Source organism: Armigeres subalbatus, chromosome 1 (genome assembly GCF_024139115.2).
Source record: "Armigeres subalbatus isolate Guangzhou_Male chromosome 1, GZ_Asu_2, whole genome shotgun sequence".
NCBI classification, from domain to species: Eukaryota; Metazoa; Arthropoda; class Insecta; order Diptera; family Culicidae; genus Armigeres; species Armigeres subalbatus.
This window is the reverse complement of record NC_085139.1, coordinates 278,453,733-278,480,394: the sequence shown is the minus strand read 5'-3', so window position 1 is coordinate 278,480,394 and position 26,662 is coordinate 278,453,733. Positions and strand designations below refer to the sequence as shown.

Genomic DNA, 26,662 nt, shown 5'->3' with positions numbered 1-26,662 from the left:
AATAATCAGAAAACAATTTCAGCAATAATTGCAATGGCGTGGTAGGAGATGCAACTCATTTTTATTTTGGAGTTTAGACATCTGTTGGCAACAATACGAATCTAAGCTGTATCCCTCTTCTGGCACTGTATGCAAACTATGAATATTTAATCGAACACTCAAACCAATGTCTATTAGTACACTATCGCCCTCTTCAAGTTGCACACCATAAAGCCACATTCCACGCAAGATTCATTTAATCAAACTATGTTGCGTGCAACCTCCGGTAGGCAGGCATGACGTCATTGATCAAAACACAGTTTATTTATGTAACGATAGGAAGCATAAATGACAAAGCGAACGCAAAACAAACAACCAAATTCTTAGTACCGCAGTCACAAGTCATTGCCAGCGCCATTTGTATAATCTCCAAGTGTGTGAAGAGTTCATGTTGGTAAGTACCAAATAATCCCATTGAGGAATGTTGATGGATTTGTTGCATTTCAAATTCAATACAAATATTTAACATTATTTAACATATGAATTACAAATAATCGTAGAAAGATTAATTTAATCGACATTCACTCATTATTAGCAATGCGCGTCTGAGTGGAACAAATCACAAATCCCAAATACATGACCGACTTTGCCGAAATCCAACTTTCAAGCTATTTCGGGGACTCCCATATTTTGGGAAACCTGAAACGCATTGACTCGGTTGTGTTTACAATCTTCATTAGCATCTAACCGAGGCCTGAAGAAAATAGTCATTCTACAGTCGCTTCGTTTGCCCTGCAGACAAACAAACGACCCGCTGTGTCGGGGTGATCGCTCGTGGCCGCCCAACGAAACGCAGTCAGTCATCGTCGGGAGTTGAACGTTGCTAGCACGATCGCGATCGCGGTCCCGTGAGTAGTATTGGTCAAAGTCAATCACCACAGGTGAAGGCGCTTAAACAGAAGCATACACTGTTCACTGCGAAGTGACGCTATTAACTATCACCATTACTGGTGCGATCAACGCTGGGCGAATAATTGCAGTACGTACTATCGATCGAAAACAGGACGTCATTATCGGCCGGGAAATAACGTCGACGACTGGAGAGACAGATGTAAGTTGTGCGGCAGCTATTTTCGACCTTATCAGAGCGGTTATCCGGAGACGCAAATCAAGTCGCAAAAGCGAGAGAAGGTTGACGCTGAGCTATGTGAAAGGAAGAAAGAGGTGTGGGTACCTGAAGAGGCGGACGTGCGTTTCTTGGAATTGTGAAAACAAGTTCGCGTGATCGATTTTTCGACAGAATAATACAACAAAAAATGTGTTTGGTTTAGTGAATTACTGATTATTGGGTGAAATGATGGATTTTCGGCGACGCAGGGGTTAATAATTGTACTTATCGTACTTATTTGAGGCAAACTTTTAAGATTGAAATATTAATTAACAGATAGCGAAGAATTCCCAACAGGATTAACCCAAGTTCATAGAAACCACAATGAATGGTCCTACTGTGACAGACGACTGATCCAAACACAAGTGATGATCTTATCTCAGAGGCGCAGACACACAAAGCCAAGTGCAGTCTACTCACTGGTAAATGGTAAACTATAACAATCGTCATTCATTTGTTCCTAGATAATGGCGCCCGTGATGTGAAGTAAAGTCAAGTTCATTGAGTCGATGATGTTCCTGTTGGATCGATGCAATCGCAGAATCCACTTATGGATGCACAATTAATTATAAAAACGGTCGACCTGTTGTTTTCAATTAAGCTCACAGCTCGTGCAGAACTGGAAGAACAATGTGGTGAATTAATTCACGTCTAGTCGATTACACAGCCGCTTATGGAGGGTAAGGCGAACGAATCTTTCGAGCATTCAAAACCCGCCAGATGTGGCATTGCTGCTGCAAAATATTCGCCAACACTGACTGCTGCTTATAACCGATAACCGTGTTTACTATTTTTACTCGCATGATTGCATTGCAATGTTTGTATTTGAAAAACTGTAAGAACCTTTGTTACTTTCACACAACTGTTGATAAGAACGAGTCCTTATGATACCGTTAGGGTGCCTTTAGCAGATTCAATTAATAAAATTTAAGAGTTTTCAATGGCATTGGAATTTGAAACTCAGCGACTTTCCGGCAAGTAAAACTTGAATTTGGGTTCTATCAGAATGAAATTTCAGCAAGTAGGGGTTGGGGAGGTATTTCTGAATATTTTTGATTATTTGTAAAGTACACACAAACGGTGAATACCCAGCCACGGGCTGGAAAAGATCAAAACTTCGTAAAAATGGTGGAGAAGAACCAAATTGGATTACATGGTTACAAGAACTCCAGATCTACTAGGCTATGTTCCTAAGATCATGCCCAATATTTGCTATTTATTCTGGAAAGACAGTCATCAATGTATATTATTATTTATTCTCGCCGCTTTCGTCGAGATTCCAAGATATTTTTTTCAAGTTTTGATTGATTAGCCTCATCTACTATTATAACTAACTGTATGTAAACCATAGCAACATTAAAGATGTTCTATTGGATCGGTATATACATCTGAACCGATACTCGGTGACAGTCGGGGTTTTACAGTCATTCAGCATCTCCTGCGGAATTAGTGAAAACACATGTCCCGGTATCTTTTCTCGAATTGAACCAATTCACGTTTTTCACACAATAATTCACCAATCCTGGGCGGCGAGTCTTTAGATGACGGCCCGAGAAGCCTTGAAGTGCTGTAAAACTAGGAGAAAGTCACTCCGGGACGCTTGTAACGCTTCCACCTAACCATCCTTTCAATATAAGTTGCCTGGAATATACACTTGGGAAAGCACCAAAACGATTATCAAAGATGCCGTGGTGAAACATTAGAAAGAATTCCTCGAATCGGTTAACCCGGCCCAATCCACAGCCGAACTCTGGGGGAAGCAAACACTGGGGAAGGGCCGTTTGGCCGAATACTATTCCATGGTGTTGAACATAATTTTAAGATTAAAAAAACACCTAAGTAAAGGTTGAAAAAAAAATAATAAAAGAATATCGTTCTCCCAAATGCCATTCAGCCGAAGGCTACTAGGCCGAAAGTTATTTGGCCGAACAGGCCATTAGGCTGGAAGTCATTTGGCCGAATAGGACATTTGGCCAAATAGGACGTTTGTGCAAATAGGATATTTGGCCGAATAGGACATTTGGCCGCATAAGACATTTGACCAAATAAGCCATTTAAACAAATTTGACCCGACTGATCGAGCGTCTGTCCACCAAGGAGGTGCGGCTCCAACAGCGTCTGTTCTGGCATCCAGCGGCTGAGTATGAAATGCTATTCCCCGGAAGCTATACCTAAGATGGCAGCCCCATCCCGGTGGATAGGGAACCTTGGGCCAACAACCTACTGTTCCCGAAACATCAATTTGTTCGAGAATCCGATAATGAAAGAATACGGACTGATTTTACGGCGACGACTCTTAGCGCGAAACAACGGACACGAATAGGAACATGGAACGTTTTAACCCTAGCCCAGCAGGGTAAATTGGCACAACTTGCCAATGAGGCACGCCGCATGAAGCTTGAGATCCTGGGACTGAGTGAAGTCTGTTGGCCAAACTTTGGAGAACACAGAACGCCGTCGGGACAAGTTCTGCTATACTCTGGTTTACGAGGTGAACACGCTCCACGGCATCGCGGAGTTGGCTTCCTACTAAGCGCTCAGGCACACTCTGCGCTTATGAAGTGGGAACCTATAAGTGAAAGGATAATCGTTGCCAGATTTAGAACACGGGTCCGAAACCTTACTATAATCCAATGTTATGCGCCAACCGATGCTGCCGATCTGCAAGACAAAGAGAACTTTTACAGTCAACTCAATGCCGTCGTAGATAGAATTCCGAAGGGTGATATCAAGATCTGTTTGTGCGACTTCAATGCGAAGATCGGATCCGACAACTCGAACCATGAGCGCATTATGGGACGCCATGGTCTCGGAGAAATGAGCGAAAACGGAGAGCTGTTCGCAGAATTTTGTGGTAATAACGACATGGTGATCGGGGGATCGCTCTTCCCTCATCGACCGGTTCACAAGGTCACGTGGGTCTCCCGTGACGGCTTTACAGAAAATCAAATCGACCACATCTGCATCAGCCGAAAATGGAAACGGAGCCTTCTTGATGTACGGAATAAACGTAGTGCCGATATCGCGTCTGATCATCACCTCCTCATCGGCGAAATACGCCTGCGCATTGCGCGGATTCGTCGGCAGGAGGAAAGAGTTGGACGACGATTCAACACACGCCGACTGGAAGATGCCACGGTGAAACGGTCCTTCGTTGAAGAACTGGAGACGCGTGCTGCAGATATTCCGGAAGGTGGCAGCGTGGAAGACCAATGGACCGCCATCAAGAATGCCTTCGTCGCTACCACCGAGAACAATCTGGGCGAACTGCGCACCCAGAGAAAACAATGGATCACCGATGAAACCTGGAGGAAGATAGAGGAGCGAAGAGAAGCCAAAGCCGCGATAGAGCGATCAAAAACCAGAGGAGCCAAAGTTCTAGCCCGCCAACGATACGCGGCTCTTGAGAAGGAAGTAAAACGCTCATGTCGACGGGACAAGCGAGCGTGGGCAGACTCTCTGGCCGACGAAGGAGAGAGAGCCGCCGCAACCGATGACATTCGCCTCCTCTACGATATCTCACGACGCTTAAGCGGGGCGAAGATGAATGCAACCATGCCTGTGAAAGACGCGAATGATCAGTTATTGACCGACCCAACTGACTAGCTGAAACGCTGGTTCGAGCACTTCGAACAACTTTTTCAAGTGCCAACCAGGCCATCACCACCTCGGCATGATCTGCCTAGGATCCGACGTATAACACGCGTCAATACCGAAGCTCCATCACTGCTAGAGATTCAAACAGCCATCCAAAGCATGAAATCGAATAAAGCCCCAGGGGTCGACCGCATATCAGCCGAGATGCTCAAAGCTGACCCCATGACATCCGCTCAACTACTGCATCGTTTATTTCGTAATATCTGGGACACCGCAACTTTCCCGGTCGACTGGATGCAAGGTATCTTAGTAAAGGTGCCCAAAAAGGGTGACCTGACTGTATGCGATAACTGGCGAGGCATTATGTTGCTGTGTACCGTTCTCAGAGTTCTGTGCAAAATTATCCTAGCCCGGATTCAGGAGAAGATTGATGCGACTCTCCGGCGGCAGCAAGCCGGATTCCGTGCCGGAAGATCCTGTGTGGACCATATTGTCACGCTCCGCATCATTCTGGAGCAGGTCAACGAATTCCAAGAGTCCCTTTACTTGGTATTCATTGACTACGAAAAAGCTTTCGACCGTCTCAATCACGAGAATATGTGGGGCGCCCTGAGATGCAAGGGAGTTCCTGAGAAAATCATCGGCCTCATCGAAGCACAGTACGAGGCCTTTTCGTGTAGAGTGCTGCACAATGGGGTCCTGTCCGACCCTATCCGGGTCGTAGCTGGTGTGAGGCAAGGATGTATCCTATCACCGTTACTGTTCCTCATCGTAATCGATGAGATTCTGGTAGGTGCGATTGACCGTGAACCAAACCGCGGGCTGTTATGGCAGCCTATAACCATGGAGCATCTAAACGACTTCGAATTGGCTGATGACGTTGCACTCCTCGCGCAACGGCGCTCTGATATGCAGAGTAAGCTCAACGACCTTGCCGAGCGCTCCTCTTCGGCAGGTTTAGTCATCAACGTCAACAAAACCAAATCGTTGGATGTAAACACGGCGACTCCTTCCAGTTTCACAGTAGCCGGGCAACCAGTGGAGAATGTTGAAAGCTTCCAATATCTTGGTAGCCAAATGGCGTCGGACGGCGGTACCAAGATCGACATAGGCGCACGGATCAAGAAAGCAAGGGCTGCCTTTGCGAGTTTAAGAAATATCTGGAAAAACAGGCAGATAAGTGAACGCACCAAAATACGAATTTTCAACTCTAACGTGAAATCTGTGCTGTTATACGCTAGCGAAACATGGTGTGTATCAGTGGAGAACACTCAACGGCTGCAGGTGTTCATTAACAGATGCCTGCGGTATATAATTCGGGCCTGGTGGCCTCACAACTGGATCTCAAACAATGAGCTCCATCGTCGTTGTCACCAGAGGCCGATAGCAACAGAAATTCGGGATCGGAAGTGAGGCTGGGTCGGCCACACTCTACGTAGGGGCGGAAACGAAATCTGTAAACAAGCATTAGACTGGAACCCAGCGGAACATCGCAGCAGAGGCAGGCCCAGAGGCTCATGGCGGCGAAGCCTCAATAAAGAAATAAAAGAAGTCGACCGAAATCTAACCTGGCAACAGGTTAAAGCGATAGCCGGGCAACGCTCAGGATGGAGATCTTTCAAGTCGGCCCTTTGCACCACCGGAGGTGTACAGGATCCGTAAGTAAGTAAAGCCATTTGGCCGAATAGAACATTTAAAAAGTGAGAAATGAGAAGTGAGTAGTGAGACATCTCACTTCTCACTCCTCATTTTTCACTGCTCACTGTAAAAAGTGAGAAATAAGAATATTTGCCATTGTCCTATTCGACAAAATGTCTTATTCGGTCAAATGTCCAATTCGGTTGAATGTCCAATGAGAGAAATGAGAAGTGAGTAGTGAGACATCTCACTTCTCACTCCTCATTTTTCACTGCTCACTGTAAAAAGTGAGAAATAAGAATATTTGCCATTGTCCTATTCGACAAAATGTCCTATTCGGTCAAATGTCCAATTCGGTTGAATGTCCAATTCGGCCACAAGTCCTATTCGGCCAAATGATCAATTCGGTCAAATGTCCTATTCGGCTAAATGTTCAATTCGGTCAAATGTCCTATTCGGTCAAATGTCCAATTCGGCCAAATGTCCTATTTGGAAAAATGTCTTATTCGGCCAAATGGCTTATTTGGTCAAATGTCTTATTCGGCCAAATGTCCTATTCAGCCAAATGTCCTATTTGGCCAAATGTCCTATTCAGCCACATGTACTATTCGGCCAAATGTCCAATTCGGCCACATGTCCTATTCGGCCAAATGTCCTTTTCGGCCAAATGTCCTATTCGGCCAAATATCCTATTCGGCCAAATGACCTATTCGGCCAAATGTCCAATTCGGTTAAATGTCCAATTCGGCCACATGTACTATTCGGCCAAATGTCCAATTCGGCCACATGTCCTACTCGGCCAAATGTCCTATTTGGAAAAATGTCTTATTCGGCCAAATGGCTTATTTGGTCAAATGTCTTATTCGGCCAAATGTCCTATTCAGCCAAATGTCCTTTTCGGCCAAATGTCCTATTCGGTCAAATGTCCTATTCGGCCAAATATCCTATTCGTCCAAATGACCTATTCGGTCAAACGTCCTATTCGGCCAAATGTCCTATTCGGCCAAATATCCTATTCGACCAAACGTCCGATTCGGCCAAATGTGCTATTCAGCCAAATGTCCTATTCGGCCAAATGTCCTATTCGGCCAAATGACCTATTCGGTCAAATGTCCTATTCGACCAAATACCCTATTCGACCAAACGTCCTATTCGGCCAAATGACCTATTCGACCAAACGTCCTATTCGGCCAAATGTGCTATTCAGCCAAATGTCCTCCCAGCAAACACAAGATCGTATATCATAGCGAATAAGTGTACAAAGTGGAGGCCATATACGTGCATTTTGCACGCAGTCAAATGGAGGAATGCACTTATTCGCTAGCATATACGATTTTGTGTTGGCTGGGCTATTCGGCCAAATGTCCTATTCGGCCAAATGTCCTATTCGGCCAAATGTCCTATTCGGCCAAATGTCCTATTCGGCCAAATGTCCTATTCAGCCAAATGTCATATACGGCCAAATGGTAAATCCGCCCAAACAGCTTTCGGCCTAGTGGCCTTTGGCTGAATGGCAAACGGCTCTTCCCCACTGTTTGCCAAGCCAAATGACTTTCGGCCAGATGTAACTTTAGGAAGATGGAGGAAGCTTACATCAGACTGAAGAGGGAAGCAAAGCGAATCGGATAAGTCATTAACAAGTAGAAGACGAAGTATATGATAAGAAGCGGCTCAAAAGAGGACAACGGTAGCCATCCACCACAAGTTCGTATCGGTGGTGACGAAATCGAGATGGTTGCAGAATTCGAGTCCTTGGGCTCTATGGCGACCCATAGCATCTCTGGATCAAAAGCATCCTCGCTGATAAGCGCCAGCTTTGGGACATTTCGTCGAATTACATTTAGTCGAATGACGTTTGGTCGAATTACATTTCGTCGAAACGACATTTAGTCAAAAATTCGACCAAATGGATGATCATCGAAAGTAAATCGCAGCATACATTTTCTTTTCATGTATGTAGCTTAATTTTCTTATTCCTTTCATACATACTATCGCTACATTTTGTTTCTTCTAATTTCATTTCGTTCGACCTAATATCATTGAACTAAATGTCTTTTAATCAAAGGGAATAGATTCACTTACAGGAGCCGGTCAACAAGGGCCAACACTTTTCGATAACTCTTCCCTTGGCTGATGCCAAAAGGCCTGGATTAAAAAGGCAAATAGACAGGACTTTATCGAAAGCAACTCTAGAAAAAAAAACAGATATAGAAAAAGTAACCAGATAAATTTTGTGTGAGCGCGGGGCAAAAAAAGGTCACAGTTGACTATGTTTTAAAAATGCGCTTAAAGCAAATTTTTCAATTTTTTCATAACTTATTTACTACCAAGATTTAGCTAGCTTACTGTTTGATAAACGGTGACTCCTTTTACAAATAAAAGCTTTCTTCAATCGTTGAATGTGCAGCGCAATGTTGCTGTCATTGAGTTTCATATCGTTTTGAAGTTTAGCGGTCCGATAAATGCAAAACTGTTGCAACTATAGTGTTGTAGTTAAAATGCATTGCCGTTGATTGACTTTCAGTCTAGCGTACAGTATTTCGTTAGAATATTATGTTTTAGTAACGATACAAGCAATGGTATCGAATCTCAAGAACTATTTTCTGAACAATCCAAATAAACTTTTCTTAATTACCTAACAAAAGTATCATATTTGTTTAAAGTCTAATCTGGTTAAAGCTTCCGCCTTCTGGAATATAGTCCACGGTTTTTGTTCAAATTTATTTCCAAACGACGTTCACTGAATATATTTCGGCTCCGAAAATCATAAATTCCGTCCCGTTCCAGATACCTGATGATCAGAATCCGACGGAAAATTTCCCCGCAATGTGATGCTACCTTGAACGCGATCATTATATTTTTAGAGCACTTTTTGGTATCAAGTTAATCAACTGCCGAATATATTACTATCGATATCCAATATCAACACTCTAATGGTCGCCTTCCAACTGGAGTAAATTTTCCGCAAGGATTTGGTCTGCATGAAATTCAAATGGAGTGAGATTTTGGACTTTCCGTGCCGAAGTCCAGTTAATCACGCAGCAGAAAAACTTGGAAGCAAAATCTGCGGACGAAATTCCCGGGGTATTAGGCTTCTATAATCAGGACTTCAATAATTCATACATTTGCTTCAGTCAAATTAATAAATTAAAAAAATATAATAATTTCGTTCAAAATATTTACTGAGAAATAGCTTATTATGTATTATATTTTTCTTTATTTCGCGGGACATTGTCTAGCAATAAGTTAATAACGGGACGCTTTTCAGCGCGGGACAAATAGCGAAAATGTGGGACCGTCCCGCGAAACGTTGGACGTCTGGTCACATTAAATATAGAAGATTTCTCAACCGAACTTCAGTTAAACCACAATGAATGATCTTGCTGTGGAAGTCATGTATTCCAAGCACAAGTGACGATCTTATCTTAAAGGCGCCTACTCACTGAAATGGTAAACTACAACAATCGTCATTCATTTATACGTAGGTAGGTATATAATGGCGCCATTAATGTGAAGCAAAATCCAGTTCATTGAGCTGGTGATGTTTCTGTTGTATCGATGCAATCGCAGAATCCGATTATAGAAGTGTAATTAATTATAAAAATGCTGTTTTCAATTAAGTTCACAGCTCGTGCAAAACTGGAGGAACTAGGTACGTGGTGAAATAATTCACGTCTGGTCGATTATGCAGCTGCTTATGGAGAGTAAGCCGAGTGGATCTTCCGAGCACGTTTTGCTTTGTTCCCGTATGAATTTGCATTCAAAACATCCCAGATGTGGCATTGCTGCTGCAGAATATTTCGATAGCACTGGCTGTTGCTGGTTCTACTGCTCATTACCGATCTTGGGTAGGAGGTTTCTGCCTACTGATTTACACGCGCATGATTGCAATATTTGTGATGGAACGACTGTAAGGCCCAGCATTTGCTATTTTCACACAATTGTTGATAAGAATGTTAAATATACATTCTAATCGCACCTCGAGGCAGTAATTTGAATTCCGTTTTGAGAAACTGTCTAGACAAATAATTGATCATGATGGGACATGATCTTCCGCACAAAAGAAGCTGGAGTGACGGAATGAAGATCAAAGGTAGTTTAAAATCGTATAAAAGATAAATAATCATAAGGTAATTGAAGATAGAAATTTTCTAGTCATGTCAGCAGGTACAATAAATTACACTCATACAGTAAATATTTGTACATCAACAGAACAATGACATGCTAGCTCTAGATAACATGAAGATTCATATTCTCATTAATAATAGTCGCAGTTGATATTCAAAGAATATTATTTATTTCCAAAAAACAAAAAATGTGTCGTATCTGGTACATAACCGCGAAGTAGACGTACAACTTAAGGACAAACCTCACGGAATCCAAGTTTGAAAGTACTCGCGTTTTCAAAGGCCCACTCAATACGGAAGCAACACATAACTGTCATTTTTATTATTTCAGCTTTGCTGTGTCGCAGCATGCGTGAGCAAATAAAAATGACAGTTGATCGTTACTTCTGTATCGAGTGGTGTGCCGTTGAAAACGCCAGTACATACTTTGAATTTTGGATTCCTTGAGGGGTGTCCTGAAATCCTTTATTCAGCTTGGTTGCTATTGCTGTCAAGCTCAACATTCACCCAAGCAAGTGAGAGAAGATTGCGCAATGGCATAGAAGTGGCGGCTACTGCGATGCGTTGCTGTATAGAAGATTATGGAGGATGAGTTGTCTTCAGCTTGGGGCAGGCAAGATTTTTATTCTCGTGATTTGCGACGCGGCGGGACTGTTGACTTGTTGACTTCGGCGGGATACTTCTTCTTAAGGTCACTCCTCACGGAATCCAAGTTTCAAAGTGCTCGCGTTTTCGGGGGCACACTACTCGAGATGGAAGCAACGCACAACTGTCATTTTTAGAAAAATATATTAAGCTCGTTTAGTGGAATGTATTAAACCGTCTAAGACGAATTAAGTACTGTCCATTTAATTCCACCAGTTAATTTTCGTTATCTTTGCAGATACGTATTTCGACCACAACTGTGTGGTCGTCTTCAGTGTCTTGTACTTGACTCGACTTGAGTCGAGTCAAGTACAAGACACTGAAGACGACCACACAGTTGTGGTCGAAATACGTATCTGCAAAGATAACGAAAATTAACTGGTGGAATTAAATGGACAGTACTTAATTCGTCTTAGACGGTTTGTCATTTTTATTTTTTCACGCATGCTGCGACGCAGCTAAGCTAAATTGACAAAAATGACAGTTATGCGCCGCCTCCGTATCCAGTTGTGTGCCCCAGAAAACGCAAGTACTTTGAAACTTGGATTCCGTGAGGAGTGACCTTAAGGGGCCTCTTGTGGCTGTTTCTGTTTCCGTGACCGTATGCGAGATAGTTGCCATACTGAGTCTTGTCGCGTCATCTTGTCCTTGGATACGTTTATCTCTGCTATGACAAAACCCTTATCGTCAGGAGATAATATTATCTCCTGAATGGGGTATCGCCCACAAGTCCAGATTCCCACCACACCGGGCTTGTCCGCAATCCAGCTGCCATTTCCAGTAGGGATGGGTCAGACAGCAAGGCAACATCAGCTTTGCACTCAATAACCGACTGTTGTACCAGCAGCTGAGCTGCCTTGCAATGGTTTATGTTTAGATGTGTTACTTGCATGTTTGGACCCTTCTAGTGGCCGGGCAGGCCTGAGCACCGGTAAGATGCCTATTGTCTGTGCCCGGGGACAGATCAGACATCTCCTCCTATACTAGAGAGCTTTTCGTTGCATCTCATAGCCTTCAAGACGTCTGTGTAGCTTTTATCGTCCGTAACCAGAACGCATGCATAATAGAATTGTATTCTGTTATGCGAGGCCTATGCGCACAAAACTGGAGGCGATATATGTGTATTTCTTATCCGACGTTTCACGGTAGTGTACGATTTTTATGGGAGTTTGTTCGTTATACATTAAAAAGACAGAATAAAAAAAAAGACAGAATCACCGTCTTCGACCAGAGGTCGCACAGACTGAACACTTAACATCTAGCATGAGACAACGGACAGGACATTCACACAACACCCAGCTTTTCGCTTCACGAAAAGTTTTCTCCTTACCGGGGCGGGAATCGAACCCACACTCCACAGCATATGCGTCTAGACGATTGACGTCGCTAACCGCACGGCCACGAAGCCCACATTGCGATGTACTTTGTGATAACAAACTCTATTTGACCGATAATCCGATTTCATTTGAGTTAGTTTGCAGGAATATGCGTTGTCAACAAATGAAGCTGGAATAAACTCGTAAAATAGCCTACTGTGCGGGAAAATTTATAAATAAACTGATGAGCTGCGCACCACTATGCGATTTTGATGAAATGTGGATCTGTAAACGATTTTAATTGTGCATTCTTATGCGGTGTGGTTGTCTGGGTCATCTCTGTATTTTCGTCTGTCACTGCCGTTAGAAGGCGCCCCTTTTTTTCTCACGGGCTCTACCCTTCTTAGCAGTGGCCTGCTCCGCTACTTTTGCCGCACTTTCTGCGGCTTATTGACGACTCCGCTTCGCCATTTTGAGATTCACGACCTCCGTCCATGGCAGGTTCTCCTCCCGGCGATCCTCATTTACAATATCTCGCCGAAAATCAATCGATTAGCAACCGAAACATTTACAATATTTGGTGGATGCACTGTTTCCGTTGATCCTTAGGGCTGTCTGCTCAATCCTCTCCCGGCAAGTTTCCGCATCTCTCGCTCTCCTCGTAGGCGGCACCGTTTGAGCTACATTCAGGTACGCCCACGCAGGTTACTTACTGACCTTCGGAGTTGCACCGCTGATGGCCATCTACTTGAGTAGTTCCGCAGCCTGGCTCATCGCCAGCCGCTTCCCCTCAGTAATGAGACGAATCTTCGTTTTGGCCTCGTCCATGGCCTTTGTCGCCTGGATAATCGCCGACTTCTTCTCCTCAGTAAGAATGCGTATTTTGTGCTCCGCCTTCTTATTGACCTCTAGCAAAGTCTTCCACTCCGACTTCACCTCCACGACTAAAGCGCAGAGGGTCAGTACGGCCTGCTTCAGATCCTTACTATAGTTTACGCGGGTATCCAGAAAGGACATGATTACATCTGAAACATCAGTAATCACCTCCATTGTCTGGTTTCCGCTATCCTTGTAGTTGGTCATTACCGTATCAATGACCTTGGTGGGTGTGGGGTATGAGTAAATTACCTTCACTGTATATTTAGAGGCATACCCCTAAACATGTTGGTAAACGAATGAATACCGATTCATCTACCCGCTTAACGATTACAGCATTATCATTATCGATTTGCGCATAGCAAGCCATGACTCTGCCTCTTTCTTCGTCGGACCATCGTGCTGGCCGGTTGCATCACCTCTTGATGCTCACGGTCAGCAGCTATTTTCCCGGGCGCAAATACAGTTTCCACAGTGGCGATCCTGCCAGGATTTATTGCTATCCTGCGACTATTTCGGCGTCCACCCAAATTTATCTAATTGGTAAGTTTAAGAACGATTAATTAAGTGCAAAGAGAAAAAAATACGAGTGATGCGGTTTGAAGTTTTTCGGAGATAATTTAGAAACGATAGAATTTTATTTTTTATTTTTAAAATGAAATGCCAATCGAATGAAAAAGTATGACACTTGGATCTCAACAGTGCCACCAAATGGGACGTTTGGTGATGAATGATGACGATGGTGATGGACGGATAAGAACTTCAGAGAAAAGCCCATATGCAATGGAGGATCTCTAGAAAGCCACTATACGGGACGTATTGTGATGAGTTTGGTTTGCATTCAGATGGAATGATCGTCAGGCGGGACGTCTGATTGAGTGTTAAGTACCACAGGTTGGGACTCCTGTGATGAATATTGGCTACGAGATAGAACTCTCGATGGAAAATGCAGATGCTACCAAACGGGACGTTTGGTAAACCATTCGCATGCTTGCAGCATGCAACAGCATTTTCAATGATGCGGGACGCACATTGGAGATTGTTTCATTGCCAAAAGTGAATTTTGGTGGATGGTTTGAAGATCACATGCTGGCGTTCATGTGATAAGCTGTTTAGAATGCTGCATCCTAAATGGATCGTTTAGTATTTATTGTGGTCACGTTGTCAACGAACATGTCGATGTTTGTACTTTGAGTTAATCCAACAAAAAGGTGCTCGCTTAAGCCTAGAACTTAAGAAAACAACGATCTGCAAACGAGCATGGAAAAAACCCTTTCTCCTATGATTGCCTATGAAAGGCAATTCAACATGTTCCATGTTAGAGTAGGTATATACGTATCGGCGCCATCACGTGGTCAAAATGAGGTTATCTTATATAATGTCGACATTGCTCCAGTCAATATTCAATCGTTTGATCACAGTTCGGTTAGCAGTCGAATAGATGAGATCCATTTTGGTTTTGCATCTCAGCATGTTTGAAATGAAAAGATAAAGGGGATTTCGAACAATCTATTTTTCAGAAATGTGAATTCAATTAGTTAAGTTTATTTCCTTCTAGTTGGTTACAAGGATAGTTGACTCTTGGGATACATTTTATAATCGTTTATCAATTGTTTAATACTTTTCGTCACTTATATTTATATTCTACAACGAGTCTGTCTCTGGCAGTTGAATGAGTTAAAGGCTAAAAGTGGCATAGATTCTTAGCATTTCGATCAGACCCATACATTTTGGTCGCAAGCTTTTCGTAGCGTACCGCTTTCATCAATCCTCTACGTGGCTTGAATTGCTTGAAAGATTGCACTCGTAATTCAAAAATAATCGATCCAGATATACGAGAATAGTTGTTAGAATACATAAAATGGCAAGTTGTATAAGCGTTGAAGCAGTATGTTCAAACTGAAAAATAAAGATTATTTTCGCACATGTGATTTAATTCTGAACGAAGTCGAGGAATGAAGGAAGTGATAGCCAAATACTTCAGAGTCGTATGTTGATTAAGATAATGATTTAGCCGTTATTTAATCTGTCATGTGATTTCCCCGCATAGTTCTGGTGCGTAATGTTTTATATCATCTCTCCATTCGCAAGCACTTGTACACCCACGCCTTTTAGAACACTTAAACAGGAAAGTAAGTTTGTTCTAGTTATCGACAAAATGCGATTCCAGAATGCGTCTTTGGATAACTATTGTGGCTTCGAGTCTCTTTTTGGTATGAGAACCCTTGGTGCCTTTGCACAAAAAGAGCGACGAACCGGTGAACGGATCCAATTGAAGGTGAAAAACGCCGCATCTTATAAGGTCGGTTTCCCATAGAAAATCGGGACATACCTCTTAGAATATAAACATAAATTAGTTGAGAATAGATCGAATAGATCAAACACTCTCAATTGAGCTTTGCATTCTTGATTATTTCACCAAGATCCGCACAGTTGAGAGAACGGCATAAAAAAATCGTTTTCCTTAAAGTGTCAAAATAAGTGACACTCAAAGCTACTTGGTTAGGGTAACCAAAATATGCGCAGACTACCCTCGGATAGGGAATATAATTATCACAATAGAATAAGGAGTGAGATAAAGATACTTCAATTATAAAGAAGAGTTGAATATAAGATGTTGAATTGTTATCACCCAAAATTTTGAAAAAAAAAAATCAGAAATTAGAAATTTAAGTACTTGACATTTCAACTGCAATATTGAACGGGTGTTTGAGAGTACTATACCTTACGTAAATGCAATACAAGAATGAGCTTAGGCATAGAATATAGGTACGAAGTTGATTTTTTTTTATTTTCACGTTGTTACATACACCGTGGCATTCGTTTTAATTTGTCTTCATATGAAAGAAGAAGTGGAATGTGTAGTATATGGAAAATAGATAAACTTCCATTAATGACACATTGTCGGATGACATGGTGCTAGTTTACATGAGACTACCAATTGAATTAGATTAACCTGAGATTTACAAAGTTGACACTTGAAAAGAATATTAAATTAGGTAAAACCACTTTAAGATATTTGACATCACTAATTGAAGTAAACCCTAGAATATTCACATAAATCCATCGAAAATTCAAATTGTTGGAAGCTCATTGATTTTAATCATTTGCTCAGTAGCACACGTTAGATTTTTTTTTCTTTTTTATGAGAGAAGAAGGGGAATGTGGGGTATGAGTAAATTACCTTCACTGTATATTTAGAGGCATACCCCTAAACATGTTGGTAAACGAATGAATACCGATTCATCTACCCGTTTAACGATTACAGCATTATCATTATCGATTTGCGCATAGCAAGCCATGACTCTGCCTCTTTCTTCGTCGGACCATCGTGCTGGCCGGTTGCATCACCTCTTGATGCTCACGGTCAGCAGCTATTTTCCCGGGCGCAAATACAGTTCCCACAGTGGGGTTGTCCATTTTTACATCGACCAGCATCTCATCAGACCCACAACGGCCTTCACGTTCGCCTCCCCCGGCGACCTTTGGGGTGATCGATTAAGGCCATTTCGTCTAGTGAGAGGGTTCTCCTTACCGCCAGACACCACTCCTCCGTTTACTATTTTGGTAGCTCATCATATAACCCACCTAGTAGCATCATATAACCCCACCAAGGTCATTACTGCTGGGTCCCCCTTGCGGCAACTGTTGAATCCTGCTGGTGTAGTCGCCTTATGGATCCCATGGTTATCTATGCATTTCTTGTGGCATGCAGGGAGGCCATACGAAGGTTGACACTTTCGTGTTCAGAGCCAGATCAGCGTTAGTCATGAAAGAGCATCTGAGCCTACCCCACGCAGTTGGACAACTGTGTGACAGGATCATACCGCGTGCTACAAGGCCCGCCACAGTTTTACGGTACGGAAAACAGCCTGACCATTAGCCTATTCGCCGTTTCAGAAATAATTACGCATACATCAAGCTTATATATTGTATTTCAGTCCCTGACAATTTCATGACAATCTTAACAGGCTTATTTTTGACGAGTAGTTCTAAGTGATGCAATTTGATTCCGTACACCCTTTAACAAATTCATGATTTATGTTCAAAACATTTATTAGATTTATTGTCAAGAAAACACAGACTTTTTACATTCGTGGGGCAATACATAATTATTTCGTAGTTTTGTGTATCCATCTTAGTCATTGTTGTTTTATATATGTAAATAAATAGTTGTTTTTGTATATTTAAATAAATTTGGATATAATTATTTACTTGCTGCATATGTGGTATTGATGGTTGAATTAATTCAAACGAGTTCAAACGTTGAACCTTATACCAAAATTTCAAGCTCGAAAACACACACGGCCATTTATCGAACCAATCTTTACAAAATTAGATGAGTCTTTTTTTGTCACGATTTAACTCACGAACGCATTGATCGTTGTGGAATATGCTTGTACTAGTTCATGAAATTACTAAAAGCCTAAAAAAATTACAAATTTCTTCTATAATTAGACGATTATATCGCAATTGGTTATTCAGAGATTCCGAGCGCAGCCGAATATAAATTCGTACATTTTTCATAAATTCCATGAATAGCATTGGGGACGGATTTTAATTTTTCGTTTTGACATTATTTTTTACATATTGTTTCCCAGTATGCAATGGCTGGCTGAACAATGGTTGAAATAAAATCTTGTACAGTTACTAACAAACTGTAGTTTGATAGTTGAATAAGAGTCCAATTATGATTCTTATTCAGCAATAACGCAGAGTATTCACCGTCCGCCACAGCTCGGTTGTCGTGCTTGCTTGGTGATATTGTTCTCTCATAACAGCTTTTTCGTCTTACTGATCGCCTTTCGTACCTGTAATTTTGCCAACGCCTTGGCACATCCAGTTGTAGAGTCGGAGGCACTTTCGTCGGTGTCGAAGAGTACAAATACTAGAATAAGAGATCGCAAAGACGCCATCTTGTTTCCAATCGAACCGTCAAAAGCGGTTCCAAATAAACTTGTTTACTTTTTTCACCCATAAGAATCAAGCAAAAAGTTCAAGTGATGCCAGTATTATTTCCACGATATCACACCTTTTCATACGTTGCCATTTCGCCAGTTTTTCACTCCGCCGGTCTCTGGTTATAGGGTTGCTATCGAAGAGTTACACAGACAGATAAATCAACCCAAACTTTGAGTTCAATATACGCACTATTGAGAATATCGCAGAAAAAATTTACCCAAATTTGGGTAGTTATCCCTTTCTTTCCCATGATTGCTATCAAAACTAGAGCAAGATGCAAACACCTCACCGAGGTTGCTCAGCCCAATAACCTAAGGGTATGCGATAAGACACTTTTTCCTGACGAAACGAAACGAAACGAAATTTAAAATTTCTGTGTTGATTCGAAACGAAACGAATCGAAATAAATATTTACTTTCGAGATTTCGAAACGATACGAAATCAACGCCCATTCAATTCGAAACTTTTCGAAACGAAACGAAATTTTAATTTTTTTCCGCGGAATTTTTAATGAATTGATTTTACATTATGTGCGCAATTCTGATTTCATTTTCTCAAAGTCAAATAACTGCTTTGCTATCAATAGAATTATAGTTACAGAAAAATCAGTCTGTAATAAATCGCCGTGTTCCCGTTTAGCATTGGCGATAAGGCAATACCCCAGCATTTGTGCCGCTTTCAAAGGAATTCATCGTGGAATGAGTGCTCCCGAATGTGATAAATTTTATATCAGTTCGGCTTTATATCAGTAAGTATGTATATAAAAATATAGGAGAGATTGAGATTTTTTTGTATTCTGATTCAAATTCTATTTTAAACCTTATTTCAATATGTTTATGCAGAAGCATACTTCATATTCATTTATCAGCGTGGTTTTATGGTATTGAGCTAAATCAAAACCAGAATATACGAATATAGTATATGCAGATAGAGAATTGTTAATAGCATACATTAAACCACTAGACGAATCCTCTGCACCTTTCTAAAATGCACAAAGATATGTCTTTCAGATTGTGTTTCAGAAATGTGATCGCAAAGTTTTTACGACGACAGTTTGCCAGGTATAGAAATCATACAAAACCTTGCAACAAAAGGATATCATTTCCTTCCAAATTCAACCTTTTTATAGGAGGCTCGGAAACCCATAGTCTTTTATACAATCAGCTCGACGAACCAAGCTATTGTCTGTTTGTCCTTGTATATGTGTTTGTGCATATGAGGCATGCAAAAATTGTTTTCAAATTTTCATCCTCAACCGACTTCAATTGAGTGCAAGAAACAGCTGCTATGTACAGTATGAGCCAGTCACGCCCTTACAATCAATTTAGGATTAGGAGAGGAAAATTAGTTTGATACTTATTATTAGGGAAGATCCATAAAGTACGTCACGCAAAACTTGACGATTTTCAGCCCCCCTCCCCCCTTTGTCGCACTTTTTGTATTAAAACTCTAAAAAAAAATTATGATTCGTCACGCTGCTCGGAACCCCCTCTCCCCTCTAGGAGCGTGATGTACTTTGTGGATTCCCCCTTATAAGATTATAAGAGGAATGCTCTGCATCTCCGTGAGTGCCACGGGAAAGGAATTCTTTGGTTTGTTGAATAGGTAATTCATGTGAAGCCATATTGGTAAACAACTAAATATTTATTGTAAAGGAATTTTCTTTTGAAAACTCTAAGACGAAAACCTTGCTTAAAATCAATCCAACGCAAATTCATGTGCTTCATTTAATGTTTTCCTTAGGGCTAGGGGTTCTATTTTTCCCGAGAATCAACTTCTATCTATCGTGGAGAATGGCTTGAAATAATAATTTTGGTTAAAAATATACATTCGATCTAAAAGGATTGATGCTTACTGTTCTGTTCGAAAAGCGGTAACTCTTCCTGCAGTTCAAGAGAAAAAAATATGCTGTGTCCGGATGACCTCCGCTATGTGCTACATTTCCATAATGTTCACATTCATCTTTAAAAATGACGACATTGAGAGGATTTGTTCTATCATTTGTATTGTCGCCGGAGAGTTTCTAGCATTAACCAGTCTAAAACTCGACCATATATTTCATTTAATACTAACAATCTTTTGGCCAAGGTTGATTGAAATACCGCTCACGGACATTTGAGCATATTTCCTCTTTAAATTTAGAGTATTTGAAGTAATATTTGAAAATACATATTTTAGAAAATAAATTGGAATCCCCGCCACGACTGTGCCTCTTTGACAAAGTTGTACTGACCGTAATGAACTTTAAAATTTAAAAAATCACGTTAATAAAGTAATAAAAAAAAAGTTGTACTGATCTGATTCATGTCTGATTACATTTACACTCTGAGCCTGACGTCTTAATTATTGAGTAGGATCACTTTTGAAAAAAAATGGGATAGAATAGTTAAAGATATTTTTCGTTTTCTATTGGACATTTCTAACAAAACACCGAACACGTTTTATATAAGAAAACTAAATACCTACGTCGTCGACTCAGAATGGGATTATGTAGTATAGGCGTTAATGGATTTTTTATAACGTAAAGTTTTGAAAACAGCTTTATGATTTTGTTCAGCGGCGCAGCCAAAAATTTTTGATAATACACGACCGCACGAGGCAGTATGGTTGAGGTCTAAATTTGTTTCGAAATTCCGCGGAATTTCGTTAAATTTCGTTATAAGCTAGTTTTTTCTAGCGAAATTTTTGTAATTTCACGAAACGAAACGAAATCAAGAAATCAGATTTCGCCATGCTCAAATTCCGCGGAATTTCGTTTCGAACCACCTGAAACGAAATTTTTCGAAATACCGCATATGCTTACAATAACCCAAATTTGAGTAAATTCAATATTCTCTATTTTGGGTTGATCAAGGTCCGCTTTGGATAAATTAAACTCAGCTTTGGGTAAATTGTTTACATGGGATTAAAGGCAAACTACCTAGTGCCAGAAAAGTCATTTTACTCAAATATGGGTTATTGGCCCAAACCACGGTTTTGAGTGCAAACAACCCACTTTTGAGTAGTTTTGGTTTTCAGTGTACTTTTGTTTCCATGGTTCCGCTTTCGGTTCAATTCTACCGCTGGTTCGCGGCATGGATTTCGTCGCTGCTGCTCTTATCTTATAGGCGACGCTGTTGGCATTTCACTCGACATCCGGCCAGTAGTCGGCGGTATGCTGCTCTTACAACGACCAATCAGCTTAATCGTAGGATCACTTCGGTCGTATCGTTCGCTGGGGATGGACAAGGTCGAAAAGTGGTCTCTGTTATGCGTGTTCAACAGGGCTTGCCAAGTAAACTTGGGAGCAAGACTCTCGGAACAGATGTTGCTGTGGACCGACCATGCACGAAATGTCCCCAAGAAGCAACACCAGTCCCTCTAACTGCTTGAATGAATCACCCAACGCAGCCTAACACTGCACAGATCTTCAGAAACTTTCAGAAAACATTTTAGTATACCCGATTCTTTTTTTACACGGGGGATGCGTTCCGTGTAAAAAAAGTTTTCGGTTCAAAATTTGAAAATCCTTGTAAAAAACAGTTTTATGATTTCTCGACGAATCATGCAAAATGGAGCAACTTTGCAAAAATTTTGTGTGGAATTTTTTTTACACGGCCGTGTAAAAAAAAATCCGTGTAAAAACAGAATCGGGTGTACTTATATCGGACAAAAAAAATTACAATGGGAAGGGGGAGTGGCGTTTATAAAACTGTCCGATTTTGCGTTACATAATGCTACGTACACACCAGTCAAGCAGTTTGACGAACATTGACTCCGCCCCCAAGAAATCGCTTCGGTTGCTGCTTTGTTTGAACGTGTGTGAAGTTGTTCGAACAACCATTTGACAGTTGGCGGCTCGGTTGGAAAAAATTAAAACGGTTTGATTTTGGTTTGAGTTGTCGGGGGTGGAGTCAAGGTTCGCTGAACATGTTTGAGCATTTGTAGTGAAGTTGCACAAACCCCCATATATTTTTTGATGGTTGGTGCTCGAGTTGGTGCTTCGGTCGTTCGTGTGTGATATTGTTGGTCAAATAAATTGATTGTTCGTGTCGCTGTTGATAAAACTTGATGGATGTTTGAATAAACGGGAGGTGGAGTCAATGTTGGTCGAACTGCTTGACCGTGTGTACGTTCCATAATATGTGAACGAACCCTTACTTGATGAATCATATGTATCTATGTTTTGTTTTCTTTTCAGTTAATCTTCGCAATCAGCATGGAGTGAAATCCAGATAAGATTCTGACAGCAATATAATTCACAGAGCATTCGTACTATAAGTGCAGCCATGAGTAATACACACCAAATTATAGTCTTAATACTGATATCAACAACGACTCTACATGCCCAAACGCACGATGCCACACCATCGAGCGAAATTCCCAGAAAACGATTCACCTGCCCAGTCGAACCAAACTGCAGCTGCGAAGAATTCACCTCAAAGGTCGATTTCTACTGTCCGAAGTTCAACCCAACGCTGTACGTAAATATCGAAGACAACCGGAGGACAGACATGAGATGCTCACCGGATTCGGATCAGGATGCTTACGACTTCAGGAGCGTACAAAATCTGGAAATTGGTAACGCTCCCTTGCTGTTAGTGGCCGATTGCCAGTTGGATAAGGATCAGCCAATTCTGGAATCGTTCAAATTCCTAGGAGTTACGAACGTCAGGAATTTTCTGTATAAGAACACTAAAGAAGGCGTGAGGTACAATGCGAGGTACTTTGAAGGACTTGAACAGCTGGAGAACCTAACCCTGGCTGAAGGCGTTATTAGTTTGGAAAAGGATACGTTTTCTGGATTTCGAGATTTGAAAAGGCTAACCATCGAGCACAACAAATTGGTGTTGAGACCTGGAACATTTGAAGTCCTTACAAATTTGACCAATCTTCAAGTAGCGTACAACCATATCAGCAAACTTGAACCTGGAGTTTTTGACGGTCTTGTTAATTTGGAAGCACTTTCACTAGCCTTCAACAGCATCGCAAAAATTGAGTCCAGCACATTTGAAGGTTTGCGCTTACTGCGAATGCTAAACTTGCGAGTTAATAAAATTGAATCATTTGATTCCAATGCATTCGCAACATTGACCGAGCTCACCAGACTGGAGGTCACATTCAATCCTTTCGTCAGTTTACCGACAAAAATGTTCGCCACCAATAAGAAACTGAAAACATTGATACTAACGAACAACAAGAATTTCACAACGCTCGCCGAGGATTTGCTTGCCGATTTACCGGCGTTGGATGTCGTCAATTTGAATAGTAACGGAATTCAACATCTCTCAAAATTGTTGTTCCGCGGTTCCTCGAATATCACCGAGCTGAACCTGGCTCATAATAGGCTAGAAAGTCTACCGGAAGAACTTCTCAGCGATCAACAGCGATTACAGATTTTAAATCTCAATCACAATCGATTGAAGGAGATTCCTGACTATTTTTTCGAAAGAACCAATGAATTGCGGACCCTGCATCTTTCCAATAACCACCTGCGGAGCTTGTCAGAGTGAGTTAACCGAGTTCTGCAAATGGATCTCGTATAATATATTACATTTTTTGACATTCTCTTTTTTTTGTTTCTTTATGATTTCAGGAAAGTTTTTTCTAAGTTGGGAAGATTGAAGGAACTGCATTTGGAAAACAACAAACTTCAAACCATCGCTCAATTCATTTTCAGTGGCACACCCATTCTAGAAGAGATCTACATGCAGAATAATCAATTGGATTTTCACGCCAATAGTTTTAAACACGAAGAACTAAGCATAGCGGATAACGACAATACCCCCTTCCAGGTTCTATCGAATCTTCGGATTCTTCAACTGAGGAACAATAGTATTTCGACGATCTTTCAAGACTGGTACATCAACAATTTAGAACTTACAAATCTGGACCTCAGTTTTAACAATATCTCCGAGCTCTCCTACACGGATCTACAGTTCCAGTCAAATATTTCGCTGAATCTCGCCAATAACGAAATATCTCGAATCATTCTTGCTGATCTGGACTTGAAATCCAATCAGAAGATAAATGTCAATCTCAATAATAACCCTCTGCAGTGCGACTGCAATCTATTGAAATTTGTTCAACTAGTCCAGTCCAGGCCCGAACACGGACTTCTGTTCACCACCGATAACCTACGGTGCGCAGAGCCTCGAAACCTATTTGATGCCTCTATGGATGAGCTGCAAACCAAAGATCTTGTGTGTGAATTTCCATCCGCCGAGGACTGTCCACAGAACTGCGACTGCGCGCTAAGACTCGTGGATCACACAGCCGTCATCAACTGCTCAGGGCGTGGACTAACTCATATTCCTAAACTACCAACACCTTCACATCTTCACGAAGACTTCAATGCTCTTGAACTTCATGTCGAGAATAATGAAATAACTTTCCTACCGGATTCATATCTGACGGGATACAATGAGGTCACCCAGTTATACGCTCAAAACAACTCCATCCGGAAGGTGCTCCCTCAAAACATCCCATCGAAACTCCAGTTTTTGGACCTCAGTCAAAATCAGCTGCAACTAGTGGAAGATCCAACACTGGAAGTCCTCAACCGATCCAGTCATCTACAAACCGTCAAGCTCTCACAAAATCATTGGCAGTGTGATTGCTTGGCGTCCAATTTCTTAATTTTCGTGCAACAAAACCCGCATTTAATCGCCGACATATCAAGGGTGCAATGTCATCCATCCGGTAAATCTTTTGACTCCATCACCGTCAACGAACTGTGTTACGAAGACTACACCATTCAACTAGTGATGTGCTTTGTCATAGCTGCTCTCGGATTGCTGATCGGCTTAACCTCCCTGCTATTCTTCCGCTACCAGACCGAAGTCAAAGTGTGGCTCTTCACGCACAACCTCTTCCTGTCGCTTATAACCGAGGAAGAACTGGACCGAGACAAACTCTACGATGCGTTCATTTCCTATTCACACCTGGACGAAGAGTTCATCACCGATGAGCTGATCCCCAAGCTGGAGAACGAACCGATGAACTTCAAAACCTGTTGGCACGTCCGGGACTTCATGCCCGGGGAGATGATCATGACGCAGATCGTCAAATCCATCGAAGCGTCCCGCCGGACGGTGATTGTTCTGTCGAAGAACTTCCTGGAGTCCAGCTGGGCCAAGCAGGAGTTCCGGCAGGCGCATGTCCAATCGATGGAGGACAACCGCGTGCGGGTGATCGTCGTCATCTACGAGGACATCGGAAACATCGACCAGCTCGACGGGGAGCTGAAGGCGTACCTCAAGACCAACACCTACGTCAAGTGGGGCGATCCGTGGTTCTGGCAGAAACTCCGGTACGCGATGCCACATCCTCTCAAGGTGAAGGGAATCAAATCGGCGGTGTCGGAAATTCACTTGCAACAAGTGACAGCGACGAAACCAACGCCTGTATAGCCCATGCCGGGTCCTGGGGACCCCCCTACAGAATACTCACAGCAATCCCACGCAATACGCTCTCTTCTCAATAGCATTGGCGAGCACAACGTGGAGAAATCCGTACTTTAATCAACGAGTGGATTTAACATGATCTTGTGAAGTCATGTCACCGTTCAAGGGTTCGAAAGGTGCATCCATACTGCTAAAATGTTTTAAAGGTACTATGGTCATAATAAATACAGATTTGAGAAAAAAAAATTACTTCAAAAGTAAATCGAAGAAAACTGTGATCAGTGTTGGAGCACCGCCATTCAGTGCCTTAATATAATAACGTCATGAGTGTCATTTAGTACAAAATGTTAAGCAATCGCCTATAACTAATACAACTTTAATCCTATTTTCTACCAGGAGAATCGTCATTAAATTCTTGAAGAGAACGCGGAGTAGAACCCGCTGAAAAGAATGCACTGAAATATGCTTATACCGAGAAAGTTCGAGATCCCGGTAAACTTTGTTATCAAAAGTTATTTGCGACAACTTTCAGCAATTGGTAATTGCTTAAAATATTAGTATTTTAATAAGAAAACAGGTTTAATATGCTACAGTAGTTAAAACACTTGTTGAACAGTGATCACATTTTCAATACAATCTTTTGTCAATAAGCATTGGCAGGTACTACTTACCTCTACGCACATTAGCTTTGTTGTTATCGCATACATAATTATTGAATAAGCAAAATGTTACAAAAAAGTTATTATAAGTGATGATATTTTTAAATATTCTATAGATTCACTCTAAGTGAATCTTATTTTTATTATGATGTTAGTTTAAGGGAATCTCTTAAGAATGTGGCTTATGAAATTATTTTAACAATAATGAATGCTGTCTTGTGAATGTTGAACAAATATGAAAAGATTTGGAAAAACTCGCCACGTAAAAACCATTTATTATAGGTTTTGAAATAAATAGTCGTGTGCATAT

At 41.5% G+C, this 26,662-nt stretch overlaps 1 protein-coding gene across 4 annotated transcripts; it reads left to right on the top strand.

The window, feature by feature from the left end:
• The first annotated feature begins 322 nt into the window (after positions 1 to 322).
• LOC134207640 (protein toll-like) lies at positions 323 to 26,662 on the top strand. Of its 4 annotated transcripts, none has more exons than XM_062683392.1 (3): positions 323 to 433; positions 22,489 to 23,796; positions 23,884 to 26,662. In XM_062683392.1, the coding sequence occupies exons 2-3, from the start codon at positions 22,577 to 22,579 to the stop codon at positions 25,697 to 25,699; spliced, it is 3,036 nt and encodes a 1,011-aa protein (XP_062539376.1). In that variant the 5' UTR covers positions 323 to 433; positions 22,489 to 22,576; the 3' UTR covers positions 25,700 to 26,662. The 4 variants fall into 4 exon arrangements, with proteins under 4 accessions (XP_062539376.1, XP_062539374.1, XP_062539375.1 ...); XM_062683390.1 differs by lacking the exon at positions 323 to 433 and adding an exon at positions 806 to 1,090; XM_062683391.1 differs by lacking the exon at positions 323 to 433 and adding an exon at positions 1,136 to 1,569.